Source organism: Oryctolagus cuniculus, chromosome 7 (assembly GCF_964237555.1).
Source record: "Oryctolagus cuniculus chromosome 7, mOryCun1.1, whole genome shotgun sequence".
NCBI classification, from domain to species: domain Eukaryota; kingdom Metazoa; phylum Chordata; class Mammalia; order Lagomorpha; family Leporidae; genus Oryctolagus; species Oryctolagus cuniculus.
In genome coordinates this window covers 75,453,046-75,473,696 of record NC_091438.1, presented here as the reverse complement: position 1 = coordinate 75,473,696, position 20,651 = coordinate 75,453,046, and the positions used below count along the sequence as shown (strand labels likewise).

The 20,651-nt window shown below is 46.4% G+C and overlaps 1 protein-coding gene and 1 pseudogene across 13 annotated transcripts in view; both read left to right on the top strand.

Moving 5' to 3' along the window:
• Window positions 1–8,400: 8,400 nt before the first annotated feature.
• RWDD3 (RWD domain containing 3) overlaps window positions 8,401–20,651 on the top strand; it is an 85,404-nt gene continuing 73,153 nt past the window's right edge. For 9 of the 13 annotated variants that reach the window (XR_007923533.2, XR_007923532.2, XR_007923535.2 and 6 more), the window contains exons 1-2: window positions 8,429–8,556; window positions 9,314–9,524. Coding sequence is in view for 4 of the 13 variants with exons in the window: in XM_051856233.2 (XP_051712193.1) it covers window positions 9,323–9,524 (202 nt within the window). In the remaining 9 variants the exon portion in view is untranslated. Of the gene's footprint in view, window positions 8,557–9,313; window positions 9,525–20,651 lie in introns of all 13 variants that reach the window. The other 4 variants (XR_011390142.1, XR_011390144.1, XM_002715845.5 and 1 more) reach the window with 1 other exon arrangement.
• Window positions 12,650–20,649, top strand: LOC108177704 (proteasome activator complex subunit 2 pseudogene; annotated as a pseudogene).

Here is a 20,651-nt window from a genome sequence, read left to right as displayed (position 1 = left end):
ACTGAGGCTGTGGACGGATAAACAATTACAAAAGTGGAGTCTGAGTCAATACGTTAAGTGATGGGGAAACCAGGAGAGATCGTCTGGTCTTCAGACCTGACCCAGAAGGAGAGCTGGGATTAAGATGTGACACATCAGTAAGAGTTCCCCAGGCAAAGAGGTGGGAAAGTATCTTAGGAAAAAGGAAGAATGACTTAAGAATAAAGTCTGAAGAAATATGATCCCAGTAGTAAGAATCCTGAGTGTGCTTTCCCTAGAAGTTTAGTGCTCATTTTGAAATTATCAAAGATATCAGTGAAGAAATTCCTGGCTAATCACTGTTTCAAAGACAATGAGAATCACATACATATAGTGATTCTACCTGAAACAACAGACAAAGAATTCTAGCCCAGCCTTTCATTCTCATATAGTTGTTTTTCTTTAGTCACCAAAGCAGAGAGGGAGAGAGAGAGAGAGAGAGAGAGAGAGAGAGAGAGAGAGAGAGAGGGAGACAGCGAGAGCCCAAGGTGGTATTACCAGGTGGTAGTATTCACAAGTGCGTTTTTATTTATTTTTTTTTCTGACTTGATTCTTCTCCCCATGAAAACAGAAGGAAAGAAAAAAGAGAAAAGTAACAGGAAAATACAAAATCACTCCCACAAAAGGACTATTGTTTTGGTCCAGACTGTGTTAGAAAGACAGGCAAAATAGGGCTTCTTTGTTCCATTGCTGGGAAACACATCACTGTCCCTGTGAAATTCCTGAAGCCATCTCATCCACTCCCATGATATCACCAGGCAGCAGGTCAGCAGAGGTGTGATCCTGTGAGGTCTGTCTTCCCCACCACACTTCACCTTCTAAGAGGTCTGTGTTGCAAGCTACAGTTTCCCTAGGACCTTGTGCAATACTTGGCACATTGCTCAACAGCTGCTTGTTGAAGAAGGAAGGCACAGATCTATCTTTCCAGCCATGTTTATTTAAACTTTCCTCTTCCTCGCCTCAATCATAACGGCCACGCCAGGCCTCTGAGGTTTTCTCTGGTGCCCTTCACTCACCTGGCTGGGCCTCATTCTTCCATCCCAGGAGAGGGTGATGTCCCTCCTGAGTTAGATCCCAAACTGTCTTATCCACTCACAGAAGGCCTTGAAACTTCACAGAATGAGTAGCATACAGTAGGTGGCAAACAACTCCGTTGAATAAGCGATCCTATCAAGAATTTATCAACTCTGCAATGAGTCTATTTGCATCAGCAAATGTTTACCGAATCCCTTACTTGTCTGGCACTGTTTTAGATGTGGAGGATACAGAGATGAACAAGAATGATAAGGCCCCTGGTGGCACAGAAGTTTATATTCTAATGAGAAAGACAATAAGCATGTTGAACTCCACTTCTGATGTTTGACCATTGACAATTTACAATTCCTACTTGTCAGTTTCTCCTTCTGCCTCACCTCTGGGCAAGCAGGCAAGAAGACTTAGCTATCCACTTTTTTTGTATTGGTGGGGGCTGTTCAGACCATGGCAACCCCAGCAGTATGCAGGAGAACTGCAGCCCCAGCCCCCACCCACAACCACAATGAACCCAAAACTATTCACTCTCCCTTCTTTCAGGCCACTTTGAACTACTCTTGCAGAAAGCCTCAGCAGATGACTTAACACACTTTTCTGGATATCCTTGTGCATGTAGCATCACTGTGGACGTCTCAACCAATTTGCTGCTGGTGGTCTAGCTATTGATCTTGCACTGGGAAGTGTCCTAATCCATTTGGGATGCTATAGAAAAATCCTCGGCCCGAGATGGATGTTGCGATGCAGCAGGTTAAACTGCTGCTAGGGACAGCCCAATCCTATACTGGAACGCCTAGGATGAAGTCCTGCTCCCCACTTCTGATCCAGCTTCCCCTTAATGCACCTGGGAGGTAGCAGATGATGGCCCAAGAAGTTGGGTTCCTATCACCCATGTGGGAAACCCAGATGGAGTTCCAAGTGCATTGTTTTGGCCAGGCCCAGTCCTGGTTCTTGGGAAGCATTTCAGGGAGTTTCTCGTGTCCCCTTATTTCTCTGCCATTTTGCCTTTCAAATAAATAAATAAAAATACCTTGGTGTGAGTAGCTGATAAATAACAGAAACCGTTTCTTCCAGTTCTCAAGGCTGGGAAGCCTGGGATAAAGGCACTGGCAGTTTGGTGAAGGCCTGCTCCCTCATGAAGGAGACCTCACTGTGTCCTCACCTGGTGGAAGGGGGAAACAAGCTCTCTCAGGCCTCTTCTTTTTTTTTTTTTTTTTTTTTTTAAGATTTTTCATTTATTTGAAAGGTAGGGGAGTAACAGAGAGAGAGAGAGAGAGAGAGAGAGAGAGAATCTTCCATCTGCTGTTTCACTCCCCAAGTGGCCGCAACAGCCAAGGCCGAACTGGGCTAGAAGCCAGCAGCCAGGAGCTTCATCCAGATCTCCCCAATGGGTGCAGTGGCACAAGCACTTGGGCCATCTTCCACTGCCTTCCCAGGTGCATTAGCAGGGAGCTGGATAGGAAGTGGAGCAACGGGGACTCAAACCAGTGCCCATAAAGGATGCTGGTACTGCAGGCTTGTGGCTTAGCCTGTTGTGCTACAGAGCCAGCCAGCCCCCATCTCAGGGCTCTTTTAAAAGGACGCTCATCCTATTCATGAAGGCTCCATCTCATGACCGAGTCATCTCCCAAAGTCCATACCTCCCAGTGCAATCACATTGGAGATTAGGTAGCAATGTATGCATTTTGGGGGACACGCATATGACAATCACAAGACACATGTAAACAAATAAGCAAGGTGATTTTTAAAATGTATGAGAAAAGTAAACCAAGACTATGAGAAGAGAGTAAGTAGTGGTGGTGATCAGGGTTAGGGAGAGGCTGAGCTCTACAGAAACAGAGCAACTTAATCTCCCAACCCAAACTCAACTTGATGCAGGGGGGACTGCCAGCTATCTCCCAGGGGATTGTCTCTTTCTTTATAATAAGAAAAGAACAACAACAATACTTCCTTTCCTCCTCCATGTTTAGTGGGCTGTTTGGCATCTCAGATTGGAAATGACTTTGTCCTGTTCCTCTTAGTACCTTCGAGCAGTCATGGAACTGACTTCTAGCGGGTGGGAGGGGCTGGCTGCCTTTATCTTGCAAAGATGTAGACTTCTGGCTGGGTTTCAGGAGCAATTCCCCCACGACAGGACTGTGTGAATCAACCCTCTGCAGAGCAGAGCCACAAAGTGGCAGGAACCAGGGTCTGGACACTGTGGAGCGCCACAGCTCTGCCAGCTTCCACACTTGATTTTGCAAGAGAAAAGCATTTGCATCTCGTTAAAGCCACTGCAGTGCAGTCCTATGCTTTCTCACCTGAATTAATGTGAGTCACACAAGTATTAAACATACGGGTTTGGAACCTCTGGCTCCTCACAAGCTTTGCCAACTCGCTTCACTCTATTTAGCCCGGACTAGCTTCTTTCCCTTCTGTTCTATTTCCCCATTATTTCTGTCCTTGCTTCTTCAACTAAGCATTATGCAAAACTCAAATTTTTTATATATTCTCTACTGACTACATTGTAAGACAGCCTTTTTAAAAAAGAGCCTCTAAAACACACAAAAGCAGGGAGAATGAACTACTAAGTCCTTATGTACTCAACACTCAGCTCCACCAGTTGTTAACTGGACTCAACTTCAGCCGCACCCATCTCCCAGCCTCTTCTCACTTCCTACATGATGTTGAATCAAATCCCAGACCTCATAACTGAATGAAATTTCAGAAGCAGGTGAATATATCGTCTCTACCCTTCTAGATACAAAGCCAAATTCCTAACATCCAATTTTCTTCTTGGTAAAAATAAATAAATAAATATTTAAAAAAAATTATCCTTTCCCCAACCTCTCCTGATATGTTCATCTTCCTCCTCTACTCTTTTGTCTCTCTCTCTCTCCTCTTTCCCTTCCTTCCTCTTCCCTCTTTCCATTTTTAAAGTTAATTATTCTTCTTCTTCTGTGATCCAAACTAATTTCCCCATTCATAGTTGTAGTTGCTTGATACAAATCTCTCCATTTTAACCACAAGAATATGTTTTGTGAAAATGTCAGAACTTACCCATTTATAGTCCCTTAATGAGTTTGGAGAAAGGGATTTTTTAACAGGTCCCACAGTCCTGGACCCTACCTCAGGGAATGGAAACTGACTACACTATAATGCACAGTGGGGAGACATAATCAATGAAAAGACTCCATTCACAGTGGCAACTGGAACTAAGTTGTGCACATTATTTTAACTGGACCAAACTCTAAAACCCAATGACATTGAAGATGTATTTTTAGACCATTGATAAGGCACTGGGCTTTTACGTCAGTGGGACTGAGTCATGGGGGTGGTTTTCCAGAAAGCAGGCTGGGATGGTTTTGAAATTGCTAATGTGCACAGGAATTGTGCACAGGCAGAGTGCATCCAACATTCAGGAGGGAAATACAGATAACTTGGACAAAATGATATGATCTCAGAGTCAGTGTCAAATTCTCATGGATTTTGTTTGCTTTTTTTCCGATATCATATTTATGACTTGTACACTGTAACAGAACAAGAAGTCCTAGACAAACAGATAGCATGGACTTGGGTACTTTGGGACACCTACTATGTTCCTCGCATCACAAACTGATTTCTTCCCTGGGAAGTTGTGGGAGGTTTGTGTACCCACCCATCTCTTCATTGCTTTCACCTATATCATGATACTGAACTTTACCTAGCAAGGGACTGTGGTAATTCTTGTACCCTCAGCCTGGTAAAGGAACTTGTAACTGCTGAATTTTGCTGGGCTTACTTGTCTAGACCGACTGGAGCCTTGAAAGGGAGCATTTTATTTCTCTAGCTCAAAACTCAGCTTGCAGGTCTGGGCCAGCAGTCAGAGAGGGCCCAAGAACACTTTGTGAAGTGAGGAAATACAGAAATCCTTTGACAGAACCGAAGCACAGCTTCTTGGAATTCGGGTTTACTTAGGAAGTTGGCATTTATTGCCTCTTTTGGTCTCTACTCTTGGTGGTTCTTGGAAGTATTTTTATTTGCCTCGTAGATTTAATGTGATCATTTTCCTTATCACATCCCAATGCAGTGTCAGGGTCTTTGGCTTTTTCAACACAACAATCTTCTTTTTTTCTTTTTTAATTTATTTTTTTAAGGAATACAAATTCCATAAGTACAACTTTAGGAATATAGTCATTCTTCCCACCATACCCACCTTCCCACTCACACTCCCCTCCCCTTTCCTAGTCTCATTCTCCATTAAGATTCATTTTCAATTAACTTTGTACACAGAAGATCAGCTCTATACTAAGGAAAGATTTCAACAATTTATACACACACACACACACAGAGAGAGAGAGAACCAGTTTTACAGTTAACTTTCATAATACAATTCATTGAGAACAGAGGTCCTTCATGGGGAGTTAGTGCACAGTGATTCCTGTTGTTAATTTAACAATTAACACTCTTATGTATGATGTCAGTGACCACCTGGGGCTCTTATCATGAGCTTCCTAGGCTACGGAAGCCTTTTGAGTCCACAAACTCCATCAATATTTGGACAAAGCCATAAGCAAAGTAGAAGTTCTCTCCTCTCTTTAGATGGCCACTTCCTTCTGCTGGGGTCTCATTCACAGAGATCCTTCATGCAGATCATTTTTTGCCACAGTGTCTTGGCTTTCCTTGCCTGAAATGCTCTCACAGGCTTTTCAGCCAGGCCAGGAAGACTTAAGGACTGATTTTGAGGTCAGAGCAACACAACAATCTCAACCTCTCCAACTGCTGTTAATGTGATAATGTGTTCTCCTTTCTATGTTCAAGGAGGTTTTGCCTTAGAATTTCAGGCTTATAGGGCCTATGTCATGGTGGAGCAGGTTAAGCCACCATGGAAGGTGCCAACATCCCATCTCAGCACTGGTTCCAGTCCTGTGTGCTCCACTTCTGATCCAGTTCCCTGTGAATACCTCCAGAAGAGCAACCACAGTGGAAACCTGGATAGAGGTCCTGGCTCCTGGCTTAGGCCTGCTCCGGCCCTGGCCATTGTGACCACGAGGGAATGAAGTAGAGGATGGAAGATCTATCTGTCTCTTTCTCTCTCCCTCCCTTCCTCCCTCTCTGTAACTCTGCCTTTCACATAAATAAATAAATCTTAAAAGAAAAATTTCAGGCTTAGTGTATTAAGTCTACTCACTACTCACGAGAAAGTGAGCAGTGCTGTTTATCCACAAATATTAAAGAATGGCTCCTGGGTTTTAGTTGAAGATGTAAGGTTTCAAATGATGCAGAAAAACTCCATGTAAAGTAGTGCTCTAGGCAATCGCACCCTGCTGTGTGTGTGAAGGGGGAGATGCCGGAGGAGGCCGGAGTTCACACAGCCACTACCTTTCACTGTGTAGTGTTTTCAGTAGTCTGTGAGTAGCAGAAACCTTATTACATGAAGGCAGACTTTAGAGAGTTGACATGTAGCTGGTATTTTCAATAGTGTGAGAAATATCAAGCTGACATTATGCTGTCTCTGTGATGAATGCTGCAAATGCCAGGGTACAGGGGCTTATTCATGGGACTCCAGTGCCTCAGGATAGTGTCAATTTAAAAGACATTCACACAGACTTCTTTATTTAAACATGTTAAATGAAGGATGAAGAGCAGGTTCAGAAATCAACAGAGAAAGGAAGAACAGAGGAGCCATATTGACATGAAAATTGTAAATACAGTAATTGTTTGCTGTAGGTTTACATCAATTTCCGGGCACCCCTGGCGGACCCTGGCGTGCCTGCCTCCCCAACACTTCCGCCAAGCTGTCACCTTGCTGTGCATAGTATTTCACTATCAGTTATGTTGATTTTGGAAAATTAAAAATATTCTAAGAACTCTTCCATTAATTTGTAGTTTATATTTAATGAATAAATCAAATAACAAAATTAATATTTTCCCACCACTTTTAAGAGTAATGTTGGACTTCAAACTAAGACCAAATAACTTAGGAATATTTTAAATTAAAAATTTATTCTTAAAAAATTTATTCTTTTGTTCACTATTCTCTCAGTTAATGATGGATCTGAATGGCTGCTATTTTGGAAATAACTCAAAGGAGTTTTTTTTTGTTTGTTTGTTTTTAAACAAATTGGTCACATCAGAGATAATTATGAGTTTAAATAAACCTTCTCTTTCCAATTATGTGCACAGCAGTGCTGCTAATTACTTAGGGTCACTGAAATCCCATGGCATCCTCAAACCATTCTCTCTGCAGGCCATGTTGTCAGATTTCCTTTCTATTCTCGGAAACCCAGTATCATTTCCCTTTTCAAATCCCTCCACACCCCCCCTTTTTTTTAACCACAGTGAGAATGATGATGATGATGTAACATGGATTTGGAGTCCCCAAATCAGCCAAGTTTGTTCTTCCGGCTTCCACAGGTCAAAATCAGGAGAAACTGAGTAGCCACTTTGATTTATCGCTTGAAATACTGTTTTTGATATAAACAAAATTACGGGACCTCCCGGAGCAGGGCCAGCTGCTTTTAGGGCTGCAACATTTGAAATCGGTACTTGGGAAGAAGGAAAAAAAAAAAAAAAAAAAGGATAAGCCACGCACGCTGGAAAGCAGGAGCTCCCATCAGCTCGGGGCCACGCCTGCACACGGTGGGTTTCCAGCTCTGTAACCCTATTAGCATGGCTCAGATCCCTCCACTCAGGTGCTGGGGTCCAGGAGGCTCATCTTCACTTTAAGCTTCAAGAGCCACAGTCACACACACTCATTGTGCTTTGCACGCATTGAGTATGACAAAATCAAAAACTCAGAGAAAGCAGCCTTTACTCTCCAGGACACCTCCTCCCCGCAACCCCACCAGGGCCAAGGAGCACCGCCGGCTGAACGCACCTGAGGAATGGGGGACGTTAGGACTTGGCGCACAGCTGCCCAGGAAGTCCAGGGCTGTCCCTTTTGCACCTGTTAAGGTTCCTGAGCCGGGACCCCCTCCAGGGCTCCAGGGCTCCAGGGTCTCCCCAACGCTTAGTGCAACCCCCAGCGGACAAGGGTCCATCTCATCTGCTGCTCATTTATTTTCCCGTTTGTTTTTTCTCTCCTATCCACCAAGTTCCTCTGGACCCTTGAGTCCCCAGCCCAGCAGAACCTAGGCAGGGCATGGGTCTGGGGGGTGTGTTGCAAGCATGGAGCTGAGACTTTGCTGGGAGACCTCTCTCGGCAAAGGAGAGCCGCGAGCGAGCCAGGCGATCTTCGCAGACCCAGGTGTGGGGCTTCAGAACTCACAGAGAAAGCCCAACCCAAGGGGCTGAAGCTAGCGTCTGGAGTCCGGAGCCGAGGTCTGGGGCGGGGCTTCTGAACGTGGCCGCCCCGCCCCCGTCGCCGGCTGCGGTGGCCAGGGGCGCCCCCCCGTGGCCGCTGGGTCGCACTGCTCAGGCTCGCAACGGAACGGGAAGTGCCGAGCCGGCCGGGCTGCGCGGCCATGGCAGAGTCGATGCAGGAGGAGCTCTCGGCCTTGGCCGCGATCTTCTGCGGGCCCCACGAGTGGGAGGTGCTGAGCCGCTCAGGTGACTACCCTCGCGCGGGCGGGACGAGGCACCCTCCGGACGGGGCCTCCCTCTGCCTTCGCCTCTCCACCGCTGAGCGTGGGCCCGCAGCCGGGGGCGCGGAGAGTCAAGTCCGGAGGAGGGATGCGCACCCCGCGGGGCCTGCAGCGGCGTGGGAGCAGGCTGGAGGGGAGGCCCGTCTGCTTGTCCTGCGGGTCTCACCTGAAATGGAGGCCTCTGGATAGCCCCTGCCCGCCCTGAAGTCCAGCACTCGCAGAAGGCTATGTGTCCTTCGTAAGCACTGTGCGTTACGCTGTGGAGACGGTTTTAACTCCACTAGTATTTGTGTACACAGTAGAGGTTTGTTGAGTGACTATTTTGACCCACCTGGTGCTCCAGTCCAGCCTGGTCTGCTTTGCGTTACCAAGTAGATTGCCTTGTTCGTACTTGTCTAGTGGGCGGGAACCGGGCTGCCGGTCACAGACTTTGGGGGGCGCCTTGATCCTTAAGCCCACGTGTGTTGAATTCTACAAACCTTGACCTGCATTGCCCTTTCGTGTAAGAGCTGATGGTCCAGAAAGGTTCTTTTGACTCATTTTTTTAATAGTCTGTTCCCATGAGAAAGTACAGTGATGCAAATAGTTCTGAACTTTATTTAGCTTTCTTTTGAAATTTATTTTTAATTTTTAAAAAAGATGTATTTATTTAATTGAGAGGCAGAGTTACAGAGAGCAGGAAGGACAGAGAGAGAGCCTCCATCCACTTGTTCACTCCCCAGGTGGCCACAATGGCTAAGCCTGGAGATCAGGAGCCAGGAGCTTCCTGCGGGTCTCCCACGTGGGTGCAGGAGCCTGAGGACGTGGGCCCTCCTCCACTGCTTTCCCAGGCCATAGCAGAGAGCTGGATCAGAAGTGGAGCAGCTGGGACTCCAACCTGGCCCATATGGGATCCCCCCACTTTCAAATATACTCTGCATTTGAGTAGGCATGGTATGTATCTTCTCATGTTGAAACCGGTATTGAAATTGTCCTTGTGAGCATGAATTGACTGCGCTTTAAGAAGGCAGTGTGCAATGAGGAGAGCCCCTGTGACTGAGAGAGTTCCCCAGTGTCCCTGTGCCATTATTCACCCACAGAGCAGGAGCTAGCCCCTTGTGGCGGGTTTCTTCTTGCAGTCACCGTGCATACACGTATACCGACTACTGTTACGTCCCAGGTACTGCAACCCTAGCCCTGTTCTTTCCAGTGCCCAGCCTGGCTTAGAGTCCTTTTAAAAAATTTTTTTTTAATTTTTAAAGATTTTATTTATTTATTTGAGAGGTAGAGTTACAGACAGAGAGAGGGAGAGAGAGAGAAAGGTCTTCCATCCTGGGCTGATCCAAAGCCAGGAGCCAGGAACTTGCTCTGGGTCTCCCATGCAGGTGCAGGGGCCTAAGGACTTGGGACATCTTCTACTGCTTTCCCCTTGCACATCAGCAGGGAACTGAATCAGAAGAGAAGCAGCTAGGACTCCAGCTGGTGCCCATGTGGGATGCTGGCGCCGTCGGTGGAGGATTAGTGTACTACACCACAGCGTCCTTAGAATCCTCATGGAAGGGTTTACTGAGCGTCACCTGCCTTGTGTCTGGATAGCATTCCTAATTGCTCGGCATCCCCCTCCCTGTCTTGGACACTCTTCACATTGGTAACTGCTTCCGCCCGAGGCAGCTATTTGAAGACATCATGAGTTCTCCGAAGTTCCTTTATGATGGCTCAGTTGGGAGCATCCTGGAACCATGGGCCTGCACTTTCCCCTCACACCTTATAGAGGGTGGTGTGGTGGCGGCCTGGCTCTGGAGCACATGGACTGAGTGTGAAACTCAGCTGCTGGGTCGGAGAGACCATACCAAAAAAAAAAAAAAAAAAAAAAAAAAGCTTAGAGTAGTTTCTTAGTATTGTGAACAGTGTGGACCCTTTATCTGCTGCTAAATTGAGCGTGGATTTGAAGCCAGGCCTCGTAATTAATTTAATTCAGTGTTCTGGCATCAGTAAGTAATTGAATTATAAAAGAATTCAGTGTAACAACTTAGGGTGTCTTGTTGCTGAGCGGTTTCTCTGCAAGGTAGAGCAATTTCAGTGGTTGGAATGGGACGATTTGATGCTCGCAACTGGGAATTAAGGGTCAGGTGAGGGTTTCTCTACAGACCGCAGTGAGCGTGTGCTCACTGTCAGTGTATCTCGCAGGGTCACACTGAGTCCCACCCGTTCCTTCCTGGCCTCCCCCAGATAAGCACTGGAGTCTGGAGACCATTTAGGCGGGATGGCACTTCTGGTGACAAGAAAGTCCAGGAAGGCTCAGGCTGCTGACGCAAGGGTCCACGGTTAAGGGCGTCTGATCAAGGAGGCTGAATAATCGGAGTCTGTTGTAACTGGATTCATGAATGCAAAGAATTTGAGGGGCTTTATCTACATTTCTGTCTTTATAGAAGTAATAGTAGGCCAGCGCTGCGGCTCACTAGGCTAATCCTCCGCCTTGTGGCGCCGGCACACCGGGTTCTAGTCCCAGTCGGGGCGCTGGATTCTGTCCCGGTTGCCCCTCTTCCAGGCCAGCTCTCTGCTGTGGCCCAGGAGTGCAGTGGAGGATGGCCCAAGTGCTTGGGCCCTGCACCCCATGGGAGACCAGGAGGAAGCACCTGGCTCCTGCCATCGGATCAGCGCGGTTTGCCGGCCGCAGCACGCCGGCCGCTGCAGCCATTGGAGGGTGAACCAATGGTAAAGGAAGACCTTTCTCTCTGTCTCTCTCTCTCTCACTATCCACTCTGCCTGCCAAAAAAAAAAAAAAAAAAAGAAGTAATAGTAAACTCACAGTAAGAGGCATCTTTGGTAATCACTTCTTAGCAGTGGGGATTATGTAAGTCCTCACACTGCTGTGTGTGACTGAGGCTGCCTGTAGACCTACTCAGGGCTATTCTGTCCTACCCGGTGCAGTCTGTGCAGGTGCCAGCTTCGGTGTAGTCGCTAACCATGTACCTGGTAACTGTAAATACATCCTACTTGATGAAGCCTACTCCTGGCCCCGGTTTTCAGACCAGGTAGCTGATGCTCCAACTGGCGAATAACCAGCAGGCTTCCAGAGCACGTGGGCCTTCACATTGCATCACGTTCCTGTGTAGAAATGGGGCTGCTGCATCAGCAAAACTCTCCTTAGAGAGCAAGGCAGCCCTTGTCCAGAAAGCAAGAGCAATAACACGCGTGCAGAGAAAAGGGGTGGCTGTACCCAAACCTGTGCTCAGAACAACGCTGAAGGGGTGTGTGAGTGTGTGTGCGTGTGTGCGCAAACCCAAAGGTGCCTGAGGTTGATATGTTATATGTGTGTATTTTCCTGGTGGGAGAATTGAGGGTCATGGAGAGCATCTTTCTGTAGTCAAAGCTTATTGAATGCAGTTGTGTTTCTGTAAATCATCTTGCAAATCCCAAAGTTGCAAAATGGGAGGTGGTGGAGAAAACCTCCTGAGAGCTAACAGGCTTGCACAGCGATTTCAGAGTGAGTTGTGCTAATGTTGAGATGGGATTGGGCCCTCCTGCACCATGAATTGTGGTGATCTCACGTTGGCCCCTCTGAATCTTCTCGGCTCTGTTTCTTGCTGCCAGTACTCCGCTCATCTCGGCAACACCCATTCAGCCTTGAAACTTCATTTCTACAGGAGGACACTGCCGGTTTTAGCTTCATTTAGTTTTAGTTTTTTTTTTTTTCCTTCTGTGACCACATTTTAAGAACATGTAAAATCCAGCTGACGTGTAAAACGGGCACTTATGTGTGCAGCCTGTGGCAAGCTGCCTGGGGTGCAAGATGAAAGAAACCCCTGTCCCAAGCAGGGGGCAAGGGTGTGGGGGCTTTGGCGTGGGCTCCTGCACAATGGCTTACTTTGAGGACTGCATTTAGTATGTGGGTGACTTCTTTTTAAAGTTTTTTAACTGACAGAAAGGTTTGTACATATTTATGGAGTGCTATGTGATATTACAGTACATGCATACATTGCGTAACATCCAATCTGGGTAAACATATTGATTGCCTTGAACATTTACCATTTCTCTGTGGTAAAAACATTCAAAATTCTTTCTTCTAGCTTTTTAAAAGGAACATATGTGGTGCATTCTCATTATTGATAGTCACCTTCCTGTGCTGTAGAACATAAGGACTTCTCACTCCTCTCCAGGTGTGTCTTAGTGCCTGTTAAGGAATCCTTCCTTATCCCTTCCTCTCCGCTAGTCTCCTTCGCTTCTGGTACCCAACATTATAATCTCAATTTCTATGAGATGAACTCTTTCAGATTCTACCTATGAGTGAGATCATGCAGCTCTTATCTTTCTGCACTTGGCTTATTTTATTTAACGTGATGGCCTCAAGTTCTGTCCATGTTATTGCAAAGGACAAGATATCATCTTTTTTTTAACTGTCTGGGTAGTATTAACTGCATATGTGTACCACATTTTAGCCATCCTTTAGATAATGAGCACTTAGGTTGCTTCCATTTCTTGGTTATTGTGTAGTGAAAATGGGAGTGCAGATGTCTCCTCAACAGACTGATTTCATTTCCCGTCTAGGTACCCAGTAGTGGCATTGATGGATCATGTGGTATTTCTAGTTCTTAGATTTTTGTGGAAACTCCATCCTGTTCTCTATGGTGGCCGTACTAATTTACATTCCCACCAGCAGTGTGTAAGAGTTCCATTTTCTCCACATCCTCACCAATTTTTTTTTGGTTCTTTTTTTTTTAATAGCCAATCTAACTAGAATGAAAAAATATCTCATTGTGGTTTTGATTTGCATTGCTTTGATCATTAGGGATGTTAAGCAACAGGATGTACCTGTTGGCCATTGTAAATGATTTCATAATGGATTCTAAATGCATCTTGAAGAGCCCATTCTCTTATCTTTTATTTACCTTTTTTAGCAGCTTTTATTGCTGGAGTACATTTATTGAGTTTATTCTGTGTGTTCTAGACTGCAGTAGAATGAAATACTAAAAATGTATTAATGTGGAATTTGGTATTCAGTTCAGTTGAATTTCTGTTGTCCAGGGTGGTTAGGAACCTAATTGCTTTCCTGTATTTGAAATGAAGGATGGAATTTGAAACCAATTTGAGTTTGTGTTTTAGTTGTGAAATGGATACACTTAAAAGGCAGACTGGCTTAAAAAAAACACCTATGAGTATGTATATACATATACATACACACACGTGTACACACACATATGCACATATAGACTTCAACCAGAGGGCCAAATGTACATATTTTGGTAGAGTCTTTAGAATCGATGAAAATAGCCTTGCAACTCAGGACAATTTTAGTTTCCTAGGGCAAGCATAAGTTTTCTAGGGCATAGATGTTTATGGAGAATAATGAGTTAAACTTAATAACTTGAGTTTTGGGGGCCAGGGTGGAGCAGAGATTAACATCAGGTTTAGAGCACCATTGCTTTCCTGTTAATTGCTCTGTTTTTGAGCTGTTAATAGCTTTCAAGCAGTTAGAGGCAACTTTGTTTTCCTTTTTATTAGGCAAAAAACCAAACCAAAACAAAAAACCCTAAACCAAACCAGACCAAAACCTCACCAACAGAGATCATATTTATAGTGCATGTGTTATGTGAACATTTCTAAAACCAAAATCCATTTCATTGCTTGTACAAATTAGGGCCAAGGAGCAATGAAGGAGTAAGATATGTCGATATTCTAGAGTTTTAGGGAGAAAGTGAGTTTTTAAAAGAGGGTGTAACTTTATTACCACACTAAGTAGCAGCTGACTGCTGTCTGTTACTGGGCATCTCATTTTCTTACAGAGATGGCTTTTTCTGTAATTTTAGTTTGCAGCTACAGTGGGTGTGTGAGAGACAGGCGTTCACCAAGAACATTGATTAGGCAGGATATTAATCCTGGCCAACTCTTCAAAGAATTAAAGTAGTTTTTCTTTTCAACATACATCGTAACTAATAGTTTCACCATTTTTCAGGGTGAAAGTCAGGATTTCCTCTCATTCCTGTTCAGTTGGCTGACAAGGATCAGAAAATAACTGAGAAAAAAAATGAAGATTGGGAAAGATTTGCGTGGCCAGCTTGAAAGCCTTTTCCAACTGTTTTCCTTAATGTTTTATCTCCATTTGTTCCCTGCACTGGGGAGGAATAGATGAGTATCGAAATGAAAGTGCTTCAAAAGTTTGTGGGAAATATTTAATGAAAAAGTAACTTGGTTTAGGTGCCAATTGAAATCCATACATAGTTTTTCATAATAGGCATTTTCACCACAGAAAGCAGCCTAACTCTCTCATTGCAAGATCTTCAACTTAATCAGGTGTGTAAAGGCCATTTACCTGGGCACAGGCTGTGGGGAACAGGGCCTACACATCTTTGGGTCATCATTGAGCCTCATGCAGGTGCCACGGATTTCTGCACTTGTGAGATCTGTGATTACCCCCTATTAGCTGCATAACCAAACAACACAACAGTTTCTTGTACTCCCCACCTTGTTTTTGTTCAAAAAGAACATTGAGATATTTTAGGGGTCAAGACAATGTTGATTTAGTTCAGCCACAATAATTCAGGATATGAAATACCATAAAATAAATTCTGAATACCATGAAAGTCATAAAGTAGGTTTTAGATCAAGTGCCATGGAGGGTTAAAGGCTGCATTGGAAAGACAGGGCCTTCTTAGAATCCATGATGGCAGGAGTAAGGACCAGAGATGGGGCCCTGGAGACTCTGTGGAGGACGTAGTACAGAGTGGGTTAGCTGGAGCCAGGAGTGAGGAGACAGGAAGTAGGGGTAGGTTGTAGGGTCTTCAGTGTTGGCTGGAGCAGTCTCTGATTCATTTGTTAGCCTGAGAGAGGCCCTTGGCCCCTGTGATGGGCTCAATGAGGGTCCCAGAGATAAGCTGGTATGGGGAGAGGCAGGTGATGAGGGGGCCACTGTTGCAGGAACCAGAGAAAGGCTTGTATTAGGAGAGTGGGGTGGTGACACAGAGGAGAGAAACGGTGCAGAGCTGACTCTGGGAGTTTGGCCATTGGATGTTCAGTGGGAAGCAAGTAAGGGGGAAAGCATTTGAAGGTGACTTTAAGGCTGCTAGCCTGGGTACCGGGAACAAGGAAGTTGCTCATGGACTTGGGCCTGCTAGAATGTCTCGGGGTTTAGGAAAAGAAGGCAAAGCAGGAGCTGCAGGGAAAGAACCAGGATGATGTGGTGTCTGGGAGGTGAGGGATGAGTTTGCAGAAGGAGCCCAGTAGAGGTTCAGCTGGTGCAATGTAGGTGCTGAGGAAGGGTCGGGCTGGGTTAGAATCCCTGAGTGTAGCTGTCTCGGGTGTTCCCGAGCTGCCCTCCTAGGCAGGGATTTGCTAGAAGGACTGGCAGAGCTCAGAAAAGCTGCTCCACTCATGGCCGTGGTTTATTGCAGCGAAAGCATACAGGTTAAAATCTGCAGAGAAAATGTGCTTGGAACAAAGTCCAGGAGAAACTGGTAGCCAGCCTCCAAGTGAAGTCCTGCAGACCTGCTTACTCCTCTTAGCGATAGTGTGCGAGGGACAGAGTGTGAGCAGTGTTGCCAACCAGGAAAGCTTGCATGAGCCTTGGTGTTAAGTTTTTACTGGGGCTCCGTCACACAGGAGTGTGGGGCCTGCATGGCTGCCTTGAGCCACTCAGTCTCCATCCAGCCCCTGCTGACCATAAATCACAGTTAGTACCACCCATTTAATTAGGCTGGCATAATGTGGCTCAAGACCCCAGGCATACAAAAAACACTCTTGTCAGGCAGACTATTACAAGGACTTTGAGCTCAGCTTTCGGGAGCCAGCCGAGGTCCAGCCTTGAAATGGGGCCTCTCCTGGGAATGTGCAGGGTTTGAACAACCCAGGCCTGCGGAATCATTTCAGTCCTGCACAGGGGCAATGAAGAGATCACTGGTAACATTGAAGAGAGGAGCTTCAGAGAAAAGAGATATTAGAGGCCACAGTGGAAGTAGTTATGGAGATTTTTGGTTTACAGGGAAATGTAGGCAGGTGATAAGAATTATATTTTAAGAAGACCGAGGAGCAGGCATCGTGATGCAGAGTTAAGCTGCTGCTTGGGATGCCCACATCCCGTGTTGGAGTGACGGGGCTCAAGTCCTGCCTCTGCCTCACACCCAGAGATCTACGCCTGCAACAGCATGGCCAGGCATGTGGGGTGGGCCTGAGTGGGGAGGCCTGCAAACAGGTGGATGTGTTCCGGCAGAATCTTTGCCAAGAGGCTGAGGAATTCCTCCACAGTTTCCTGCCACAGAAAATCATGTAACAGAAGCAACTCTTGTAAGAGGACTCCCTCCATGTGGGTGGCTGACCTGACCTCCCTCCGGGCCTCACTGCACGTCCCCATCCCAGACACCCCACCAAGGATGAGGAGATGGAAACAGATAACCAAGAGAGGAAGGAACACCCTGAGTGCGGCTTTATTCCTGGGAATGGGAAGCTCTTGGCTCTGCTTGCTTTGGTTAAGCCAAAAGTCTGGACTCTCAAAGAGAAATGCATTCTGGTGAACACATGGGTCCAGCACCTGACCCCCAAGATCGAGGATGGAGATGATTTTGGGGTAGTGATCCTCCTGGAGGTGCTAGAGAGGATGAATGTGGCGAAGACCAAAGTGGAAACCTTCCAGACAACCATCTCCAAGAACTTCTTAGGACGTGGGGATGCTCTGGCCAAGGCCTCCAAGGAGACCCATGTAGTGGATTACTGGGCCTTGGTACATGAGTGAGACAAGGTGACCTATGGGGCACTAAGGGCCGTGATGCTGGACCTGAGGGCCTTCTATGGTGAACTTATCATATTATTAGCAGCAACCTGGAGAAAACTGTCAACCCAAAGGGTGAAGAGAAGCCATCCATGTACTGAGCCCAGGCCTACAGGGAAAATAAATGACCTGACCTTTGTGTGAAAAACAATGTGTTAATGTGTACCCTGGGAAGTGGCAGATGATGACTCAAGTACTTGGGTTGATGCCGTCCACTTAGGAGACCTGAACAGAGCTTGTGGCTCCTGGTTTCAGTCTGGCTCAGCCCTGGCTGTTCTGGGCATTGAGGAGTGAACCTAGGAGATGGAAAATACCTTCCCTACCTCTCTCCCTGTCTCCCTCTCTCTCCTCTGCCTTTCAAATAAATAAAAATAAATGTAGACATTTTTACAAAAAAAGAAGATTGAGAATTCAGGGACAGAGAAAGAGATCTATAGACTGAAGGAATTCATAGCATGAGATTTTTTCTTTTTTTGGAAGCAAAGAGGAAAATACTTGGTAAGCAGAAGAAGAGGAAACATTAGCGGGAGAGATAAAAAAATGCAAGCAGGAGGGAACAGACAGTGGTTGGAACTGTGCCCTAGAGATGGTAGGGTTTCCTATGGAAGGCAGAAGGCACTTCTTTCTGATCCAGAAGAGAAGGCAAGAGCGCGGTGGTGACAGCATGTATGTATTGACAGCTGGTTGGGCAGTGCCTAAGCAGCCGGGGTGACTGCAGCTGCCAGGTCACTGGTGGACTTTCATGGATTCAGCGAGTCAGGAGACAGGGAGTCCCGGGGCGCTCAGACAGACTACTGCTCCATGTGCAGCAGTCAGCGTGAGCCTTATGCTCCCAGTGATCCTCCTTGTCGTCCAGGTCCCGTGGGGAGGTGGAAGTGGGCCCACAATGGCTCTTTGTGCTCACAGTGGCTCTTTGTCACAGCTGAATAGCGCCCGTGCTTAGGAGCCCTGTAATCCTGTAAGGGGACGCTGGCCATTCTGCTCAACCTTTGACCTGAAGGAGCGTGTTGCATTTATAAAACTGGTCAGGAGACACACCTGCCCTCTGACCTGGAGGTAGCTCTAGCTTCCAAAGCTGCACTGCAAACACGCTTGCACAAAGCTATCCGTGCCCTTTGCGCAGAGGATGGTCAGAAATGCCAGACCTTTGGAGAATGATCTCTGAACACAGACACATATGGGGAGTTTTTAGGTGTGGAAAGTCGAGGAAATCACTCAGGATATGTCTTTTTCCTCAGAGACTGGGGTAGTGGCTTGGGCATAGGAGGTAGTCAGACCATGTTTGTTGACTGATGAATGAATGAAGATCTTTAAAAGTTGGCCCTCATCCATGAGAGAGTCTGGACTCGTAGAGTGATTACTGGAAATTTTGGCACCATGATCCCATATTATCTGCAGATCTATTTTCAACACTCATTTCATGCAGTGAGGCAGGTTGATCCAATTGACATTTAGGGAGCCTAATTTAACAATAAAATATTTTTTTTTGAAAAGGGGAAGTAAGGGGCCGGTGCTGTCGTGCAGTGGGTTAAGCAGCTGCTTGCTGTGCTGGCATTCCATATGGGCACCCGTTGGAGTCCTGGCTGCTCCACTTCCAACCCAGCTCCCTGCTAATGTGCCTAGGAAAGCAGTGGAAGATGGCCCAAGTCTTTGGGCCCTTGCACCCATGTGGGAGACCTGTAAGAAGCCCCTAGCTCCTAGCTTTGGACCAGCCAACTCCAGCCATTGTGGCCATTTGGGGACTGAACAAGCAGATGGAAGATCTGTCTCTCTGACTCTCTCTTTCTAACTCTGCCTTTCAAATAAATAAATAAAACCTTAAAAAAAAGTAAAAAAAAAAATAAGGGACGTAACTGGATGGAGGAAAGATAGGTTTTGAGAAATGGGATCAATTTTAGAAGAATGCACCAAATTAGGTTTGGCACATTTTTCTTTCTGCATTTTAGTTATGCAATACAGATTTAAATGATACCGTTTTCAAACGGTCTTCATCATGGTGACTGCCTGTGTTTCTGAGTGGTGTCCTAAAATAGTAGTTCCTTGCAGCTGGTACTGAGGAGTCTATTAAGGAAAAACCATGTGACAGATGTGCTTGGTCCTGCGTGAATCAATGTGACAACAGCTTTTTTACACGTGGAATCAGAGCGCTGGACATCAGGGTTAATGTCCCGTTAGGCTCCTTAAAACCGGGGTACCTTCAGGTTGCAGGTGTTGAGGCTACTGAGCAGCAACCCAAGTGTGAAACAGAAGGATTTGACCGCTTCTCCTGGGAAGAATAAGACAAGGGCACAGGGAAGGAGAAGCAGGGGCACAGAGGCAAGTTCGTCTCCAAGAGGTTTGATTGCATCCAGCTCTGGGCTGCTCAGTGCTTCTGATCCGGGCGTCTCTGCCCCTGCTGAATCAATCAGCCTGACATTCTTTCAGCTTTTGGAGGAGCAGGGTGAAGTGGTGTGGAACACATCAGAGGGGTGAAGCCGAGCGGGTCTGAGAGAGAGCAGAGGAGTTTGCCTCCTCTCCTGTGTGTGCTGCCCCGTTCTTTTTAGGGAGCCAGATGATGTCCACTCACGTTGGCTGCCTTCAGCCTATACTGATAATCACGCATTGTAACTGAGAAAAGAGAGGGGCTGGGTAGGTCTCACACCATTATTTCTCTGTGCAGGGTCAGTGTTTGTTTTGACTTGAACTTGCCACAACGTGACCTTCAGAGGTCATGCCCAACTTTTAACTAAGAACACAGTTGATAGCCTTATGCCCGGTGGTCCTTTGGAAGTTTGTAAGCGTTAGTTTCTAGAATTGTCAACTAAATCTGGCCACAAAAGAATCATCTGATGAAAATCCTTCCTGGGCCAGCGCCGTGGCTCACTAGGCTAATCCTCCGCCTTGCGGCGCCGGCACACCAGGTTCTAGTCCTGGTCGGGGCGCCGGATTCTGTCCCAGTTTCCCCTCTTCCAGGCCAGCTCTCTGCTGTGGCCAGGGAGTGCAGTGGACGATGGCCCAGGTGGTTGGACCCTGCACCCCATGGGAGACCAGGAGAAGCACCTGGCTCCTGCCTTCGGATCGGCGTGGTGCGCTGGCCGTGTCGGCCATTGGAGGGTGAACCAACGGCAAAGGAAAACCTTTCTCTCTATCTCTCTCTCACTGTCCACTCTACCTGTCCAAAAAAAAAAAAAAAAAAAAATCCTCCCTGGTAGCTTCATAAGTAGTGAGCTATAGCAGGTGTAACTACCAGTTATGTCCCAGGTGCCGATGTGTGTAAATGTGTGGAGATGTGTGTACGGTTGAAGGAGATCATCTGCACAGCTTTGTTAGTGGCTTTTTGTTTT